The following is a 20765-nucleotide window of genomic DNA, read 5'->3' as shown; positions in this document are numbered from 1 at the left end:
GGCTCATCAAAGCATGCTAGGCAGAACTGAATGAGATTACCAATGAATATGCATGATGTATGCAAATTTTATGCATAAATTTGAATGAAATGACTGCTGTACACAAATGCAAAGTAAAATGGTGAAAAGCTCAACAAAAATGCCCCTAGATAAAAACAAATGAACAGAAGTTAACAACTGTAAGGAAAAACAAGCAAACCCAGTATAATGACCAATGAAAAGCTGAATGCTGGATGATGTCATAGCAACAATTCCCATGACAACTGACAAAAACGTGTGAAGAGGTGCAAGTGCGGATTACATTTGGAAATCTATTCCCTTTTGGAGTCTTTTTCTACAACAATGTCAAAAGCAATGTTAAGTTGAATATTTCATCGGCGAACAATTCCCCCCCAAAAAATTAAAAATCAGGCAGCGCCTTTCATTATAACCAAAGATTTTTCACCTAGGCGATGAAAGCGAGGCATTTATTTGTCAGTTTTTTTAAAAATTCATAATATTGCAAAACAAATGATGACAAAACTATTTCCAAGAAGAGGGGACAGAGTTTACAAATTGCAACATATGATCACCTACAAGACAGATTTTAAATCTATGTAGTTAATATTTTAAATGAAAGGCAGGTAGAAAAATCAGAAAACGCAAAAAAAAAAAAGATCGGGCAACTCGACCACAAATAACACAGAGAGAGAAATCAGATTTACCCATTGTTAGGACAGGACGCAATCTTTAGATAAAGCTGGTTAGCCTTGCGCCTGTTACCATGACGATGACGTCCACAATTTTTTTCCAGGTCGGTGCCCGTTTTTATCATTAGAGTCGGTTGGTGAGTTGGTTAAAGGAAAAAGAGAATGGGAAAAGGGGAACCAGAAGTGAGTGAGAAGATGAGAAGTGAGTAATGAGCACTGAGATACGGGGGAGGTGAGTTATGAGCATGAGGCATGACAAGGGAGAGGAATACGGATTAACCATGTGAGATGACAATGTGTTGACTTTTTATCATAGACTCCTTAGGAAAATTTGTTCAAACTATCACTTTGTCTGAATGGCTATAAAAGACAACAGGCTGATAAATGGCCGAATAATTACATAATTTTTTCTGTCTGTTAACAGAGCAGTCCTGTCGACAAACACTGATAAATTAATGCCAACAAGGAAGTTTCATCCACTCAGAAGCTTGTTTGGAGAATGTCTTTATTAAAAAACCAAACAGAAGTTGTCCACGAAAGAAGCGAAAGGTTCCCAAGGATAAAATGTCAACACACTGAGCAAAATTGTCTGATCTCGGCAAGAGGTCAAAAGGTCGCAGGGCAGGGTCACATACTGGCTTGACACGCAGGCAGGAGAGGGGGCAGCAGACATGCTGAACACAGATTCAGCCAGAAAAAAAAAATACCAATTACAACAACAGAGGCGAGTGCCACTTGCAAGACAAGAGAGACAAGGAAAAAAAAAAGAATTTCTTTTAAGTTTCGGCGGTTGAAGTCGTCATAATATGAAAAGGGAGATCATTAACCAAACTATAAAGCAACAGATGTGATCACCCAGAGCTTAAGGAATGAGGTTGAAAATATTCCGATGATGACAGCCACTGGACCAATGAAAGTTCTGAAAACAGTTTGTGATCTGATCACCAAATCAAAGTAATTCTTTTCGGCACATTCATTTCAAACCCCCCCCACCTTCACCCAAATTTGCTTATTCAATTCTGTAACGAATATCCTTTAATTTATCAAGATTTTGATGCTTTAGTAGAACACAGAGCATTTTAGGAAAGCAGTAACTTAAGAAAGAATGACTTTTCAAAAAGGTTACTTACACTAAGTTCTTTCAATTCACGTGAACATAGCATTCTGAAATCTCCATACTGAAGACAATATTGACATGCTACCCTTCGTGATTCGGGGCAAGCTTTGTGTCTTTGTGCGTGTGTGTCTTGCACCAATACACTGCTCTCAATGGATAAGCAGGGCACAAAGGAACCAGTCCATTCCGGAGATGGTGGTCGCTATGCAAAAGCCTGTCCCGAATCACGAGGTATATCAACCGTGTCTTAAGTCTGCTGAATTCAAATCATTATGTTTATGTGCAGTCAGAAAACTCAGTGTACCAGATTTTATTCAAATTTAACTTGTAAAAGGCTTATTCTCAACGTGTTATTTTATGAGAAAATGCTCTCCATTCAGACAAGATTTTCCCTTCTGTATTGTTTGCTGTCCCTCAAAAAGTGAATGCCTCAGAGAATTACTTGATATCTAATGATGATGCAAACAATTCTGAATGAAATGAGTAAAATGCCCTAAAATCTGCAGCTTGACTTCCCTGATATTCTGAATGGACTCTTCCAATATTCATCAAGCTTCATGTAGAATGGGCTAGACCATTCTATAACAGGTAGGGTGTTAACTGAATAAAACTGTTCAAATGTCAGTGAAGCGAAAGAATGCTCATGAACAATTTTTTTGTTTTCTAGTTTTAGTAGTTGGAAGAGGCCCAGTTTGTCACACTGAAAACCGTTTTTAATGGCAAGCTTTAACCATTAAGCCATTAAGAGTTTGTTATCATTACATACAAGATTACCTAATGGAACTGTACTTAATGTCCGCCATATCTCGCCGAAGGTTGTACATGAAACGCCTGAGCAAGGACAAAAGGAATATATACATGCAAGAAGGGGAAAAAAAGAGATCAAAAGAATCACACAGTTCAAACGTAAAAGAGGCACATCGGAGACCAAGGGGGAAAAACTAATCACAGGATGCCCTGAGAAATGTTTTGCATTACTTGAATAGTTTCTCAAATGTACACTGACTGAACAGTGACAAGGGAAAATCGCCTTTGGATGAACTTAAAAAAAAAAAAAAAAGCTGGTTCAAAGAAACCGACACTGCTTTGAATAAATCATATCTCAACTCAGGATGACGAGCTTTTATTGGGAGAGCTTCTTTGGAGAGGGGAAAAAATGGGGGGGGGTCACGGCTCTTTATGGATGCATGGGGAGAAGGTCATGAGGGTGGGGATAGGGGGTCATCTATTGTTAGTAAAGAGGAAAATGTGTCAGTCATGTGGTGGGGAGGTGGGGAAAGAGGATCAGAACTCTTCAGGATGGACAATAGAGGGCGCTGTTTTGGTTTTTTGGACGGAAAAAATACCACAGAAATGAAAGTCTCTCATTCCTCGATGGCATCCATCCATTTCTTTCAAGGGTGAACAGCGCCCTCAACAGTCACCGATGCCCACTTTGTCTGTGTGGGCACAGTACATGACACACGATAAAGAGGAGCATGCCCTGGTCTAAAGGGAAAAAGGGGTGTGGCTGTGGGTGGGGTTATTTCATTAGAAACACGATGGGTCAAAAAAGGTGGCCATATTTTTCGCAAGCCTTCTCGCTCAAATTCAACACTTTTGGGAAAGATGTCTCAAGCGGGAGTAATTCATCCGCTCCAATGAAACTCACGATGCTAGAGGAAAATGCTGACAAGGGTTTGGCTGTGCAAACTTCACGTGTACCCACAGACTGTCAACTGCCTCAGTTTTCCACCCTGATTTTGACAAAAGACTTTGTTGACACAAAGCATATGACCACCTTTTACGACATTTCAAAAAATGTAAGAGAAGTAACGCTTTAGAGGACCATAATTATGTCAATTATCTGAATGTCCACGAAAAATAACTGACAATCTGGTACAACGAATTGGTGACAAATTGTCATTTTTCAGAGACTCTGCATCACTGCCACAACAATGACCATGAACACAACACCATCAAAAAGATCAGTTCTCCTCTCGATATCAGTTAAAAAACAAATCACTACAAGAAGTTATCACACCATTCTAGACAACACAAAACACAAAACAAACAAATTTGGAAGGAACAAAATTTCCTCTGTTGTCCAAACCCCACAACTAAATTTTTAAAAAGACTGGTTATTAGGAGGGGTCCTGGTCTGCACTGTACAACATTTGAGATTCAAACTTTTTTTAAAAAGGCACTATTTCAGATTTCCAATATCCATAATTTAGCACGAGGGCATCTATTTAGCAGGACCCAGGTTTGCAATCCGGTGATCCAACTTTCAGCGGCGAGTCCAACCTCTCACCAAAAAAAAAAAGTCTTCTTGCAAGTTCAACCAAGTCGAACGGTCGTCATGCCTGGCGCACACTAATGAAGCAATCACACAGTCGGATGAGTCCACCACCTTGATCGTTCACCCGCCTTGCACTTTTGAAACCTTTAACTCAATCTCGGTTTCTGACTAAACCACACAGACAAAAGATCACTCAACCAACTGAACTTGGATCGCAAAAGACCCAACCCAAATTTCCCAACACACTTACAGAATAAAGAGTCTTTAACTCCATATCTGGAAATGTACAATACCATTTAACAACTGGTTACATGTAACAACCATTCTTGCATCCACAACACAGAAGGACAGTTACATTATGAGCCAAGCCGGCAATTGGTTACTTGTACCTTCTCCAGCAAATCAGCAGGAATATGACGATGGCCACTAGAACCATGATGATAAAGAAGGCTGCCACAGCTCCGGCAATGATGGCCGTGTTGTACATCTGACTCTTTGGCCCACCTGTACGTGCCAAAGCCAAAAAAAACAATAATAAGCCGACTCAACTCTGTACATGCGTTCGAGAACAGCTGCAAACCAAGTGCAAGTGCCGGGGTTTTTTTTTGTTAACAATGTGCACGCACAATGCAGTCCTGCTCAGATCGCCCTAGTCAAACCATTGTGTAAAAACCTATCGTCGATCACATTTTGCCCTTGGCAGCCACACTCACAGCATTCACAACCAGTGACATTGCATTCAATCTTATTTCATGAGAACGGTTCCCTCCGTACTGATGACCGAAATTGGCCATTAACACCCGGCACTGCAACCATGCCCCAGGGCCCGGTTCCGAACGGTTGACTAGATAGTCCAAACCGTCCATCATTCGGGCAACGTTAAACAAACTAAGTTATTCTGTGAAGTCGTCATTCGAACATGCCCTGTGCTATAAATATACCAAATATGGAGACTAGAATTACAGGGCATTACTGTGCGGGTCCACACTCACAGGCGGATCATGCAATAGAACTGACTACCCCCGCTAAAGTCACGTGACCTACAGTGGATATCAAATCAACAAACATGGCATCCTTCCAAAGCAAAGTGCACTTCACTTTTGGTATAGCACTCATCACATCAGTTGTGTGCGTACCGTACCGAACCGACTGCCGCGTTAATTTTTGGTAAATGATGCGCGTGCCAAGGTTTCGACCGCATCTGTACGCAAACGTGCGCGCATCAACTGCACTTACAAGCACTGGCCCTTTCACTACTTGGCAGAATCTGAATGCACGCGCCCTTTAAGTTTAACAAGCAGATGACACGACAGTTACCTACCGCCTGTGGTTGTTTGAATCGGTGTGCTGTACTCTCCTACGCCATCTTTAGTGGTAGCAGCGATCTAATGGGAGGGGAACACAGAAAACAGAAATTGCCTTAGTTCTGGGTTAATTTTCCTCAACGATAAGGAAAAGTATGTACACACAAAGTCCACAGTTTATTTGCTTCCTCCGACACCAACTTCGTTTCCCGTCTATTGTCTATTTTTCTCTTGCTGTGTTCAAAACAAACAGCTCAAAAATAGTATGACCCGCTCTGTGAAAATGAGTCATAAGTCGCCAGAGTTAGTTGTTGAGTTTTCATTTGTACCGGAAAGAGCAAACTGAGTTGTTTGTTTTGATGTATCACTCAGTTTGGCATCCTGACGAAAGTGATTTACACTATGCACAATTATTCTAAAGGACTTTTTGCTCCAAAGTGGCTCTGGCGACTTAAGACTCACTTTCACACAGTGGGTCACAATTATTAGCATCATATTTATGGTATAACAAGGATTCCTCAAATAACGTCACAACCTGCAGACTGCCACCTGCATCAGCATTTGGATTTCAATTTTTTTGTGACGTGGACTGGCTCCACGGTATTTTGAAGATATCTGATACATTTACAGGCTGCACACACACACTGGATGGTGTTGAACGTACGTTTGTAAGTTTTTTTGAAAAGACGGCATATCAGGAAAGAGATCTATTGATAGAAGACATGCCGTTTTGACATTGTCGCACGTGTGTTGTGCTTGCACATGCTTGTCCCGTCATTTGGAATTTATTTCACCTTAGGTCATCAAGTATGCGCATCATTTAAAAATGCCTGTGCTCAGGATGGCTTCAAAGCTACTCCAAGCGGAGAATGGGCAGCATTCTAGCAGTCGATCACAGCTCAATGTTTTCGCGAGAAAGGGAGAGAGAGGCACGGGAAAAAAAAAACATGTCCACTCACAGCAAAGACGTAGTCCTTGCCGGCCTCCAGGCCCATGATGACGGTGCTCTGCACCTCGCCAGCCACCGCCTTCTGGTAGTGGTACTTGCTCTGGTCCACCGTCTCCACCGTGGTCCGGTACCGCACCTGGTAGGTCAAGATCTGGCCGTTGGGGAACATAGGGGGCCGCCAGGTCAGCGCCACAGAGGTCTCGCTGGAGGCCTCCTTGTCCACGGCGACTGCGCGGACTGCCGAGGGAACTGGAGGGAAGGAGGGAAGACTGAAGTTAGGTCTGGGGCTTATGAGTGGAGGTTTTTCGCTATTTGTTAAGCCTTTCTGGATTAAAAAAAAAAAAAGCTGAGGATTTCTCAAGAGTGGCCCAGGCACTGTAGCTCTCAAGCCTGAAGAAACCTGCAGAGAGGGGACAGTGAGAAGCAGCACAAGTTCAGAGGTGGGAGGGAAACCCCAGAGTATTCTGGGTAAAACCTGCAGCATCCGGTAAGGTCGGAAAACCTAACCCACATCACGCATTATTCACGAATATGTAAACATTAGTTATGAGTAAATGTAAACATTATTTTATCATTATTTACTAATGATTACATTTATGAATACAATCGCTAAATTTTGTAAATTTTTTTATTAAAAAAACCCACACTTTCTGGATGACTAGCACTATTTTCAAACAACACAAATCTCTTAAAACTCTTTATCTTTTCAACTGAATAGGCATACTAATGTCTGCCTTCAGCAGCAACATATCAAAGAGAACGCTGTTTCACATTTGAGACATTTCATTTCACAACAGTTGGACATTAATAGGGATGGGTTTTGTCGAGACTGAGCAGCAGCCCCAGTTAACTTTTTTATAAATGAATGTTGGCGGTAGTTGCCAGCATTTTATGAGCCAATCAAAAATATCATGTCAGCCTAAACCGATCTGTGGGTGGCTACAAAAAGCCTCGGGGTGTTCTAAAGAGTGGGACTTTCTCTTTAGTAAAAACAGGAGCCCTTTCTGTGTGTGGCCAGCCAGCTGGTGATTGGGAAAAGTTTTTTATGCTTCCTGGCTATAATCACTTTGGCTTTAATGGCAAAAATGTTTGGGGAAATCGAGGCTGCGGAGGACACGCCATGTGGCCAAATCTCCTCTTGTGTTTCACTCTTGCTTTGCTCTTGTTTTCTGAAACATAAACTCCTTAAGAATCGTCCAAGACGTTTGGACAAACCCTTTTACTCTGGCAACTTGCAAGTGACTGATTTTTCTTCTCTCTTGAAATCTATTCTCAAGCAAAGGCACACGACAACTGCATGCCCCTTCTATAAGTTTGGTTAACCATCTTAACAAGGTTTTTCAACTTCAGGGGAACGTCAGCGGAATGATGAATGATACCGATTACTCTGATGCAACCATCTAAAATTGGAAAATGACAGAGTTTGTTATTAACCCCCTAAATTTCACAGGGGCAAAAAAAAAAACCCCAGACCTACTGAAATATGTTAGCAGTGCACCGTGTATTATGAGACTTGTGATAATATGTGGTCTACAAGGGCCAGGTTTTCTTCCATGTAATTTCTTTCTTCTTTTTTTGGCCAAGGCCCAACTTGTTTACATTCGCCCATGGAGAATGTTATGGTGGGCCATTGGGACCGGTTTAATGAGCAGGGAACCAACCTTTGAGGCGAGTCGGGTGGAGCTGACTTGGCAGGGACAAATAAATAACAGCCCCGAATTATTACCAGTCATGAAATCCAACAAGCCCTGACATGAAATTGTCGGTAACGGCCTTCTTGTTTTTCTTTTTCTTTTAGGGCCGGCGATAAATACAGCAAGGACCTTTGCAATTGAATTTTGGATTGTTTTCTGATTTGTGGGCTCTCTGGAAATTCCAAGAGTCCTACTTGACCCTTTGGGGAGAGTCATTTTGCTAAAAGGGCAAATTCTTGAAAAAAAAAGACGGAAAGATTTCATTTGAAATCAAAAACATTCATTACAAAATGGTTCCCTTTCTTTTCGACCACCCACAAAGTCTGAACTCAGCTAAAATGTGCTACACGGAGGGGTACGTTATGCATGTAGCCAAGTTCTGAAATTGAGAACATATTAGAGACTGAATACAAATGGACCGGAATAAAGTTCAGTTGCATAGCCAAAGGGGAGGGGGTGCAGATTGGGCAAGGGGCTGCACAGACTGGTGCTGTCGCAGTTTTTACTGCATAAACGAACTTAACGTGGACGAAAATCCTAAAATGCTAGCTATGGGTACCTATGGGTGCACGAACATCCCTGAGACAGCTGTGGAAAATCTTTTCTGTCTCACTTTATAAGGAACACACCCCTGTTGAATCTACCTTGAAAAGCTCCCCATCATCCGAACGCACTTATTGATTCAAGGCAAGGAACGGGTGGGCCCGTTTCGACTGAAACAAGTGGCATATTAACATTTTGCCAACCTGCGGTGGGTATAATCAGATATACCCAGAACGGCGCTCCAGTGCAAACAACCGTTCCCTTCGCCTCAACAAGAGACGGGATACGAAAAAGGGGGGGAGACCTTTGCCTCTACGCAGCAATTTATTTGATATTAGGAAGGAGTCCAGCACGGACGAAGAAACAGAATTAGACTTCAATTTTAGTCGGGCCGAGGCCTTCAGCGTTTGGCAGGGTAACAAGATTATGCTTTTCTCCTCAACCTACCGAGGGTCAAAATTGTGTTGCTGTGCCAGCAATGTGTTGCACGTGCTTCCTTGTTCAAAGGGGGGGGGCAGGTTTTTAACACAGAAAAAAAAAATTGGTGCATTTTCTGACTCCAAGGCTGTGATAACATTTAGCGGATGCATTGCGCCCTTTGTTGCATGAAGGTTTTTTTCCCGTTTTTTTTTTTTTAGGCAAAGAATGGGGAATTTGATTATTTTTGGAGAAAATTTATTTTTGCAGCTTTGGGGGGTTTCTGTTTGAGGTGAAACCGTCGAGCGGACTTACATGACATGTCCCTGAGGGTCAAATTTAAATTGTTCCAACAAGCAGCAAACGGCTCTACAATCACGACAATTCAAGGCCTACCCATCCAATTTTGTGAGCTGCGTCAGTTTGACTACATCCGAAATGGTTTACATGCTGGCAAACACGGTAGAGAGCAATGTTGAAATTTACAGGTATCTGTAAATACTCCAAAATTTCTTAGCAAAAGGGAAACTTTCATAGCGCATAAACAGAGTTCACAGCGCAGCATTTGCCCAATTTGAAATCTGCACCCAGTCGATCAGGTGAGAGATAATTTCAGTTGGGGAAAATGAGCAGCAGTCTCACTTAAAAAGAGGAGAAAACTATCACGTGGACTCTCAATGCGCGCTGCGAGAGAACAAAAATAATAAATTGTCAGAAATTTTGGACTCCTTCACTCTTGGAAACATGAAAGCCTTGCAAAGAAATGAAGCCACGAGTGGACAATTTCAAGGTGAAACTGTCAGAGAAGGATCTCAAGCAAGACTGTGTACATCGTGTGCCGGCAATTAATGGACGGCATATTAAAAATAAACGATGGTGTCTGAATGCCCCCGCACTGCTCGAAACCGGGCGCAGGAGTGAATTTGTGAGATCAAGTCAGGTGTGACGCACGCAAAAGAATAGCAGACAGGGAATTTTCGTCGACCAGTCAGGGGGGGAAATGTTTGTTTTGCACGATCGGGCCGGCTCATCCAAGATGCTAGCAACGGCGCCAGTGGAGTGACCGGGGCCCGGTCTGCCGTATCCAGGTGACACTTGAGCTTGCCAGTGGATTTCATGCCCGGAATTTGACGAGCTTAACAGCTTGGACGAGGAAGTCTGACCTCGGCACATCAAGTTGCCACTTATCTGCTGAAACTTTCTCACCCCTTTTGGAATTACAAGAAGTTTCAATGTCTGGGGCTTGCAGAAGTCCAAGAAAAAGTTGTTTTGAGCGGGTAATAATCTGAACATATGACACAACTGCATGTCATTCACATATTTGTTTTCACCAATTGTAGCATCCCCCAACTACCAAAAACAGAGCCCCCAGCCATACCGGGTTGGTTGACAATTGATTACCCCAGACAGGTATGTTTATAATTATTCCTGGCTCTACAAGTCCACACTGGTGAACAAACCCACAATCACCTCGACATGATGTGATATCATTGAACAACACTGGACTGGAATACATGCAATTCTCAGTATGGAGCGCCACCAAGTGGTTGCCCTCGAGAGGCTCTCTTTCAAGTTTCCGGTCGACACAAACAAGGCCGACCTACTACAATTTCCATTGGAGCATACGGAGACCAGACAACTTGAGGAAATGTGTGGATAGGTTGGGGTATCCCACGCGGTAGAAAAGAGAAAGCAATGTTTAAAACCTAAACCCGATACTCAAAATACACTTGCAGAATGTCACTTTGACAAACTAACTTGGGAAATAATTTAGAGTTACCGGAAGGCAGCTAGCAAATAGAATTTGTCGGCCACTTCTCACAGTGCGCAGTAGAAAATGGCCTCTCCGCGGCAAGCTCTTGGTGGCGCTCTGTACTGCGAATTGCCCCTACTACGCAATTGCCAATAAGACCATTCAGTGGCACATCTGCTCCACAAAGCAGCACTGTGGTCGGGGTCTCACGAGTCCAATAGTGACTACACCAGGGCCCATCCTTTTTCTAATTAAGTCACAGGCTGGTCAAGTGAACAGGGCCACAAAGCACTCTGTTAACAATTATAAATGCTCCAATTTGGCTTGTGGCTGACTTTGCCATTGAAATCAGTGAAGAACTGGGACACACACAACACCTTTTCTCTTTCTCCAAAACTGAGCCAAGTTATCTGGCAAAATTATCTCCGTATTTCCGCACTGACATAAAAACACAGCCAACTCCTGGCCAGGTGTTTTGACACAGTAACCAGCTCCAAGGAAATTTCTCAGCCCAAACAAACACAGCAGGTAAAGTCCTTTTAACCAAAATATTGCCACTTGATTCCCTACCCATCCCACTGTCTCTCTCTCTTTTTCAAGGAGAGAACAGATTTATCCTTGTTTTGTCAAAAACAAAAACTAACCCATCTACAAGGAGAAATATCTTTCAGACAACACTAAAAGGTCAAAACTCTCAGTCTTTGTTTTGTTTCAAAACAAATATCCGTTGAACCCTGACCCAACTCTCGTTTCTAAAAGTGAGGAAACTCCCTTTGCAGAAAGGGCCGTAAATTTTTTGCGGGGCGCACGGGATGTCTGGACCCAGAATTGTGTGGATTCTGCCTCACAACAATGACGCCAGAGTTTTTACAGAAAGCAGAAATGTATACAACAGCAACTCCCGGGAGATTCGGCTTTCAATTTACTGTGGGAATGGAAAGATTCCTGTGGCAAATCGGAAAAACCACACGCAGATTTGGTTTTCCTGTTCTTTTTCTTTGCCGTCTCTTAAACTGAAAGGCTTTGAGTTTCGTTGGCCGAGAGCTGAGAGTAGGTGATTTGTAATCCAGTATACCATAAGGCTTTGGCACTGTTACTTGGGTTGGGACTTTTGAGGAGGTGAAGATATACATGTACAAGTAAGCATATGTTTTTAACCACTGTTTGAGCAAACCTCCCTTGTTGGGAGGGAAGAGCTAAACAATTTTCAGTATTTTGGGGGGAAGCTTAATTTCCATTTTGTTGAAAAAAAAAAGACAGCATCATATCTCCCCCTCAAAAGATTATGGCCTTTACAATACAGGTTTGTCATTGGTAGATCTTTAAAGAAAAATGGGTGTGAAGATCACATCTAAATGGTACTGGGAGTGACAAATGAGTTCAAGTACACACGACCTCACCGGCAGCAAAACTAGGGTGTCACTTCTGAGGGTGCACACATTGTTTTAAGAGAGCACCGAAAGCAAACGGACTGCGGCAGAAGATTGTACACAGGTTGATTAAATTTTCAAAGGGGGGGGGACCACCCAGTTCCGTCAAGGTGGGATGTGCTCTGTGCCCCTCCCCCCCACAACACTGAGTTTCAGGGATAACCAAAGCTGGAATATCTCAGAGACTGCAGCAGCCAGTCATGGCCAAGCAAACTGGGGATGGCAGCTCTCATCCCGCAACTTATCACCAATCAAATCCAATTTGTCCAACCTGCCAAGTGAGACCCAAACCATAAAACTCTCTATGGTCTGGTCAGACCAGCTCTTCCAGTTCGTTCACAACCTTCTCCCACACTGGTGGGCCTGGAATCTGTGGACTTCTGCTTTCACCATTTTCTCAGAGGACCACAAGGTAAGAGCAAGGTTTTTTTGTAAGATCAGGCCGACCTATCATCATTCAATTAAGGTAAATACCCAAGGAGTATAGGCTTTCAAACCCGGTCACCAGGGGTAGACAGCAGAGAGAGGGGACCAGGTGTTCTTACTGTTCATTCACTTGCCTGTTATGGGGGGCCCATCAGATGCATCCAGTTTATTAGCCAAGCCAAAGGGCTAGACACTGGATTTTTCAAGGATTTACGAGCCTGTAGCTTCAGACCAAATTTGTTTTCTACAAGGCATGCTTGATTTGTGGTGCGGGTCGGCACAATCTTTACATGTTTTAGAGGGCAATATGATTTATGTAAATATGGGAGAGGAATATTTTTCCAACATGAGATTCTTAGTTCATAACCGTTTACTGACAGAATCAGCTTGAGTGGTTTTGTGAGAAAGCCTTGCAAGGGAACATTAGCTCAATTTGAAAGTGTGGATTTTTCTTTTCCTTTCAAACTTTAATGGGGCATCTGGAATGTTGCCCTTCAAATTGTGTTTCTAGGAGTTTCTATTTCCTGGAGGCAAACCCTAATCTCAACTGACATCCTGACAATGAAGCCTTTCTACCGGGATGTCTTGGGTTTTCCTCACGACATCAAAGGCTTGACAACTAAACTTGACAAAGGAAACAGCTGAAAGTGAAAGGCCTCAAGTTGCTAACGAACAGTCGAAGGCCTCAAGTTGCTAATGAACAGTCGAATCACGCTAAAGGCCGTATGGTGCTAATGAGAAGTTAAATTCGAATTCAATGGCAGAATGTAAATATTAACTGAATGTAGGACAACTTTCTGCCGAGTTTCTCAAGCTTCCACCTCTGAACGATCTTATCCAAAACCACAATGCCCAACTGTGCCCATCTTGTCCCCTGCCCAAATAACCAGAATTCTGAATCGCTGACCTGTGTTACTTTCATCCGGACACGTCACCCATGAAACATTTCTGAGCTAAACCCAAAGGCCCCCTCTTGACTCTCTGACTGGCCAGAGATTTACAGCGTAGCTGTGGCTTCGGCGCGTCAGAATGCGACTCTGATCTTTGGCGCGCAGTTTCGCAAAACACCTGAGGGAACCGGCCTGAACCCTGCCACAGGGTTCACCGCAGCCTGTCTAAGGGGGGTGAAAAACCAGACCGGGGGAATTCTAAAAAAAAGTGCCAAAGAGGTGCGAGGATTCAAGGTCTGTGGCTTGGGGTTCCTGTCAAGATCTCAAATCATGAGATGGTATAAATTCCTTGTTCCGCACCCGAGCTTTTTTTTTTTTCCCTTTAATGAAGAACTGCAGGTATCCGGAGGATTGGATCCATCCATCCAATACATTTTGTCCCTAGCGTTGGCTTGACAATGTCCACTAAGGACAGGTTCCCCCCCCCCAAATTTAAGAGGGATGGAATAATCAAGCTGATGCAACATGTTTGCTCACATGTCAAGTTAGGAATTCATATTTCAAATATGTATGTAACTTAGGGATAAATTTGCTTTCAAGCTCTGCGAATCAGTTGGGGGGGATTCTCAATGATCACAGACAAACTCAGGGGTGCAACGTGAAGGGACTTCAAGTTGGCGACCTGTGCAAGGAAAGGTCATTACAAATGGTTGCCTGACTAGCGGGCAGAGCAACCTATTGAGCCAGCAATTCAGAGGTCTTGGGTTCGAACCTCTCTGCCACATTTTCTTATGACAAATGGAATTGAAAGCAACTTAAAAACGGTCCCCTATTGATTCACAAGCACTGGGTCCAAGGCAGAAATGAGAGTCATTCTGGCAAACTGAGACGGAACTGGAATGGGGCTGTTGTGGGGAAAATGTAAAACACGAACAGGGGTGATATTTTTCCCCACAAATTTCAGGTTAACCAGAAAATCAATATTTGTTACTTCTGATTTGTCTGCTTCACATATTTTAGTGAACCAATATAAAGTCCTGGAATGAAAGGTTTTTTTGAGGGAAACGTAATCGGTGCCTTTCACCATCAATATAGAACTCATAACAAGTCAAGCATACCAGATACGCCACTAACAATATAGAAATCACTTTCCCGACACCAAAGAACCCATATTTTAACCCCTGCCTAGTTTCGTCTCAATGTTTCTGCCAGAGTACCTCGCAAATGGGATAGAACAGTTCTAGCATGGGTACCTGAGGAGAACGTCGTTGCGTTGACCACCACTCCCTGCGGCTTGGCGCCGCCGTTGATGCTCTGCTGCGACACGCCATTCCCGGCATAGACGACAAACTCGTAGGTGGTATGCGAGGCCAGCCGGCTGACGTTGACCTCCAGCCCCGGCAGGTCGCGCTGGCGGGGCGAGTACTCCGTGTCAGGCGGGCAGAGCGGGCACTCCACCCAGTAGTGAAGGTCCGTCCGACCACCGTTGTCGGCCGGCGGCTGCCAGGTCAAGGTGACCACGGAGGACTTGTTATCCACTGTGGCTTGGGCATCTCTGGGTGCAGAGGGGGGACCTGAATTTAGAGATTGACGGGATAACAGACATCAAGATGTATAACAAGATTACAGATAATTATCATCAAATATGCTATAATAGTGATTTTACCCTGCAGAGGGCGCAGTGCACTTTACATTTATGACCAGCTCCCACAAAATGAGTCTTAAGGCCTTTTTCTCAAATTTTGTTTAGATAAGCACAAAAAAAGAGCAAACTGGTTCATCTGTTTTGATGTGTCACAAATTTTGGTATCCAAAAGAAGATGGACAATACGTGGGTGCAAAATGTTGAGGCTTCTAATTGATTTATGCAATGCAAGATTCTCGATAGGCCTTTCACTCTAAAAGCTGCAGTGGTGACTTGTTACTCATTTTGTGAGGTTGGATCGCAATCATTACGCACGTTCACTAGGCAGTGAGATCAGTTTTCAAAACCTCAAGAGAGCACAATCTGTTCTCACCCTAACAGGTAATAATACCCATTTACACCCCTGAGTGGAGACTGGAGAGAGGCTATTGTGGTGACGTGTCTTGCCCATGGACACCAGCACACTGTGGAACCCACAGAGTTGCAACCCTACAACATCGGGAACGCGAGCCCCTTGCAAAATATTTTGCAAACAGGAATGTGTCCTGGTGGCCGAGGGAGGAGAAATGGCTTGTGTTCCTGCACAGTGGACTTCAGACATTTGGAGAAATCGGGCAGGTGCCTTGCCGAAACAAACTACAGGGATTGACCATTACATGTGAACCAGGATCCAGACTTGAAACAGGGAGATCAGTGCCACACGAGAGGTTTGAAGGATAGGGGAGAACTACTCTTATGTGACAACTTGGCTTCTTCTTAAAGGACGAAGGATCAAGGTTTGGCGTAATAATAACAGGAACAGTAGTGAATACAAACCCTTCATAGTGGATTGTCAAAAAACAACTGGATAAAAGGATAAAAATGACGACAGTTTATCTATTTTCTGGAACAAAAAGAACAGAACTTAATATTAAGATTCTCCTTAAAAAGTTACAGGCAGCCCATCCTGGAACACTCCATTTTGCAAACGGCCACTTTTCTTGAAGTTGTACAAACTTCAAAAGGTTCCCACGCACCATCATCACTGAACCGGAGTGAACACCCAATTTGGGTCTTGTTTACCTTCAGCTCTGATGTGGCCAGGACTGCTCAGGTAGAATTACAGAGAGCCGGGTGTTGGGACACAGCAATTTGAGACTACTGGGTGGGGTGGGGGGGAGAAGGTTGGGCGAGGAGGAAGGTACATGATAATAGTTTCTCTGGGTCTCCTGATCCTGGCTTTCTGGGGGGGGACGCCGTTTCCTTGAAATGCTGTGTCTAGCCTGGGGGTAATGGGGTAATCTTTAAAGGGGGAGGGGGGGCGGTGGAAGCAGCACTGTTGAAATGTCAATTGTTTTGCAGGGAAAGCAATTGCATTTCAGGAAGTAAAGAAGGAATCTCCCATCTTCAATCCTTTCGTGCGATTAGAGTTTCTCATATTATGCAGCAGCGAAGAAATCTGTTTTCTCTTTCCGTTAGAATTTCTTGCAATGTAAAAAAAAACGAAATGTCACATGCTCGGTTTTCTCTTGTAACTGGAGATTTCATCAGTATTTGTAATTTCTGAACGAGCAGTCTTGCTGCAATCTCAAAGGTGACCATCCCGATGCAATTCAATCATTGTTTTAACTGCACTTTCCAGGGGCAGCACTTCAGAGGGAACTTCCAGTCACACTTTGAAAACTCCAACCAAGGCATCAATGTCAAGGCTGACAGAAAATTGAAGTCGTCGTTGTTCGAACGGGGATGTAACGACCTCCAACAAGTTACATGCCGCGAGAAATCCACTCAGGTGTCAAAATGTGAGCATACGAAATGTCCTTTGTATCCTCAATAGTACTAATCCACAACTTTGAAGAGCCCCTAAATCCTGATCTAATTAAAAAGAATATTGATTCACCTGTCAGCTTATAAAACCTCAACTGACATATCAGGCAAAATCTGTTGGTAAAAGACACATGCACTTAAGTACTACGCAAACTTTTTATTTCCCAATTATGAATCTTTTCCTGAAGCTTCCTGGAACGACAGTGTGTGTAGCTACTTCTGCCTTGCACTACTGCCGCACAATTGCACAGTACGTATTTACACAAGCGGCAAAGTTAAAAAACAAAAAGCCACAGGACCACATTCCTGCTAGCATTTGTGACCTTTAAATATCGATCGCTTCCAAGCCAGTTATTATCCGATGTGCCATCGTGTAGTTGATGGCTAGGGTCACCTCAACCCTTCTAACAGCAGCACCAATGTTCTCCTCTCTCTTTCTCTCTCTCTCTCCTTTTTCTGAATGGAACGTTCCAACGAGAGGAGAAACAAACTTTGACTGGCAGCTGACCGACAGATATGGATCCATTATTGATACCGGCAGTCCCTTTCTTCCCCACCCGTGTCCCCCCCTTCCCCCCCATGCCTTTTTAGGGGACTGAACGTCTTGCTATCCCAGTCATTCTGAGGACTTCAGCCAAATACAGAGGAGGGTGCGAGTAAAGCTGAGGACTGTCCTAAAAATAGCAGCGGTAGATTTGCCATCTATGGGCTTTTCCCCCTTCTTGCTTTTTTACTTAGTGCCACTCTCCGTGTCGGGGGGGGAAGGGAAGGCTGTTTTAACAGACGCTCAAGCAAATATCTGTGGCCTCTATTAGTGAAACACGATTTTGTTTTTCCGATATGCAAATGTCTGCTCAAAGCCCAAGTACTCTAAGAGAAAAGAAAAAAAGCCAACTGAGTGTATCATCAAAGAGCTGAAATTTACTTCAATCATCGTATTTAGGCAGTTCCCAGCCAAGCACATAGGTAATTTCCATCTAGATGAAATTCCACTCATGAATTTCTCATCAATCCCTGTTTTGGGGTTGCTCTGAAATTCTGATGATCCCTAGGCATAAAAAGTGAAAGCCTTATTATTATTAAAGACCTAGGGAAATCCTTTGACAGATGAAGCGAGTTTAAAAAACAGCATCAATTAACATAACATGGCATTCATCAGGCTAGCTACACAACAAAAAGGGTACTGCATAACCAATACAAATCTGTCATTAAATCTGCACTTTAGAACTGTGCGTGCATTTCTTATGTGAATAAAAACTGGATTAAGAAGAGTTCATCAGTCGACAACCTCGTTCCTTCAATAGTCATTTCCTCCTGTGGGTCTTGAAATCCATTTTGTCCATTTCAACAGTGTCTGCTGGTTGTCACAATGCACCCCGCAATGCCATAAAACCCCAAACTACCTGTACCTGCGCCTCTCGGCCCAAAAATGAGGGGAAAAATGAAGGTCACCACCCATCTCTGGGTAGTTTCAAAGTTGACACCACAGTGGTCCACACACCACTCACTGAATGTCTGCCCCACCTGCCAACTCCACAACACTCCTGGGCAACCCAGACAGCGGACTCTCCAAAATCGAGATGGGGTCAATGGCTTCAAAAAAGAAGCCAGGTTTCTTTCTTCATTATTAAAGAGTTTCATAAATTGAACAACAAGAACCCTGACAAGGCAATGACGAAAGAATTCCCCTACACGGACATCACTTGACACCCTGTACACAAGCCCTGTTGGGAATCCAGTCTGAAAAATGCCACGTTTTTTCGAAGTGAATGCTTCGGACATTTCCCTGACTAAACTTGGCTTTGTAGGTCATGTTATCACTATAATCCACTGCACGGGAAAATAAGCGATGTCCGTATATGGAACTCTTACCTGAAGTGAAACTTCTTGATAATAAAGCTGTCAAATTTGGAATAAAATCTGTACACAAATCCTCGGGAACTTTTGGTGCGCTCTGACAACTACGAGACCTCTACATTGGGCAATGCATCAAAGGCACGTGAAACAATGTCAGGATCGTCGACAAAACTTATTGCTCATTACCTAGTCTTTACAATTATCTACCATGTTGTAAATTTACACGACACTACCTTTTCATCACACCCAAAAGTCGTCTCGATTATTTATTGCTGTGCCACCTGATGGTGTCACAGTTTATCAAAATTGTCCAGGTTTTATGACCTCGTCAGGTAAATAAATTCAATTAAACAACACCCCCATGATAAAATTTAAAAAAAAAAAAAAAAAGATGATGTGGCGTCAACACATTCTCTCTCTCACCTCTCCATTTTCAATTGGTCGCCGCCGTGTCATTTTGTTGTAATTCAATTGTGGACCCAGTTACTAAAGAATTTCACTCCCACTGGCACACAACTCTTGCCAACTTAAGAAGAAAAAAAAAGGGGGGGAAGTAGGGGCCTGGGTAACATCACAAATGTGCCACATCAGATTTCTCAAGAGTCGCCAGCTGAAAACAAAACTCCAAGACACTGAACTTGGTGGCCCTGCCCATAAACGGGACCGATGATGAGCGGCCTAGCTGGCCTTTTTATTACTCCCTAGGGCAGAACAAAAACTCGCACCTCAACCTGGATGATTTAAAATCCCCCAGTACCACACCCCCCCCCACAATATATAGGGGATGCCGGTCTGACAATTTTTTTTTTTTCTTTTGATTACTGAGTTATTTGTTTTTTTATTTTCAGCCTCTGACTAATTCTCGCCAGCTGCCCGGTTGTAAATTTCTTCCTGCGGGTTGCAGCGATTTTTTTATTGAATCGTCATCCGTCCCAGAGCTGAACTATTTGCGGACAGAGAAGTTGGCTAATCAGTCTGTCCAAAATTGCACTAAACAGATACCCCGGTGTTGTAGGACAAGAATTACTGCCCGCCACCTTCCCCCAGTAAAATCAGACGATAAATGCTGATGAGTTTTTTAAAGAAAGATTTCTCGCATAGTCGAAATAAAATCGTTCCACAATTTGCACCTCGTAAAAGTCGCACACTTAATATATCAGTTGTCGTCCCATCTCCATGCAGCCATTTTATCGTCAATTTCAAGACAAGTCAGTAGACCTTTTTCCTGCCGTGAAATAAGTTTTTTCGCCAAGTGAACTAGGTTGAGGTTTCCCTCCATTTGTTTTAGAGGAGTTGCAAGGTAGCATGAATCACATGATGCACAGTCACGTTCAGTTTTGGAAGAGTGCACATCGGAACAACAAAAAAACTAAATCTAATGAAATCGTGATGCAGTACTTCCTCAAAATACCTCCTTTTGCCATGACTTTCAAGGTTTGAATGGGCTGGTCACAAGAGCAAGAAAGAAACCACAATAATGGTACAGGATTTCCCTGGTCAGTTGCTGCCAGCATGAACAAAAGTGAAGTCCCTGAAACTGTTTGTGCCATACCAATAAGCCTTTGGCGAGTTAAGTTTGAATAAAATCTGGTACACTGAGTTCTTTAAATTCAGGTGAACATAACCATGTGAATTCTCCATACTAAAGGCACTCTTGCCATACCTCGTGATTTGGGGCATGCTTTTGCTTTACATAAGAGATGCCTTACACCAATACACAGTTTTCAATGGATAAGAACGGCACAAAGGAACCAGTCCATTCCAGAGATGGTGGTCGCTATGCAAAAGCTTGCCCCGAATCACGAGGTATAGCAACAACGTCTTTAGTCTGGGAATTCATATTTTCCAGTTTATGTGGAGGTAACTCAGGGTACCTGATTTTATTTGAATTTAACTCACAAAAGGCTTATTGCTATAAAAGTATCCAATGTTCTCCTTGCAGTGCAACATGCTGCACTGACTCC

The 20765-nt window shown here is 43.2% G+C and overlaps 1 protein-coding gene across 3 annotated transcripts in view; it reads right to left on the bottom strand.

Annotated features, from left to right (window-relative positions):
- The window catches only part of LOC110976466 (ephrin type-A receptor 4-A-like), a 160813-nt gene that overhangs the window by 13106 nt on the left and 126942 nt on the right, over positions 1-20765 (bottom strand). Inside the window, exons 3-7 of one of the 3 annotated variants that reach the window (XM_022229730.2) lie at positions 14747-15067; positions 6351-6589; positions 5409-5472; positions 4477-4591; positions 2581-2637 (exon numbers count right to left, since the gene is read on the bottom strand). In XM_022229730.2, the coding sequence (XP_022085422.2) occupies positions 2581-2637; positions 4477-4591; positions 5409-5472; positions 6351-6589; positions 14747-15067 (796 nt within the window). Of the gene's footprint in view, positions 1-704; positions 756-2580; positions 2638-4476; positions 4592-5408; positions 5473-6350; positions 6590-14746; positions 15068-20765 lie in introns of all 3 variants that reach the window. The other 2 variants (XM_022229732.2, XM_022229733.2) reach the window with 2 other exon arrangements.

This window comes from Acanthaster planci, linkage group LG16, assembly GCF_054643075.1.
Source record: "Acanthaster planci isolate LZ-2023a linkage group LG16, COTS_SCS, whole genome shotgun sequence".
NCBI lineage: Eukaryota > Metazoa > Echinodermata > Asteroidea > Valvatida > Acanthasteridae > Acanthaster > Acanthaster planci.
The sequence above is the reverse complement of the archived record's forward strand: the minus strand, read 5'-3'. Positions and strand labels throughout refer to the sequence as shown.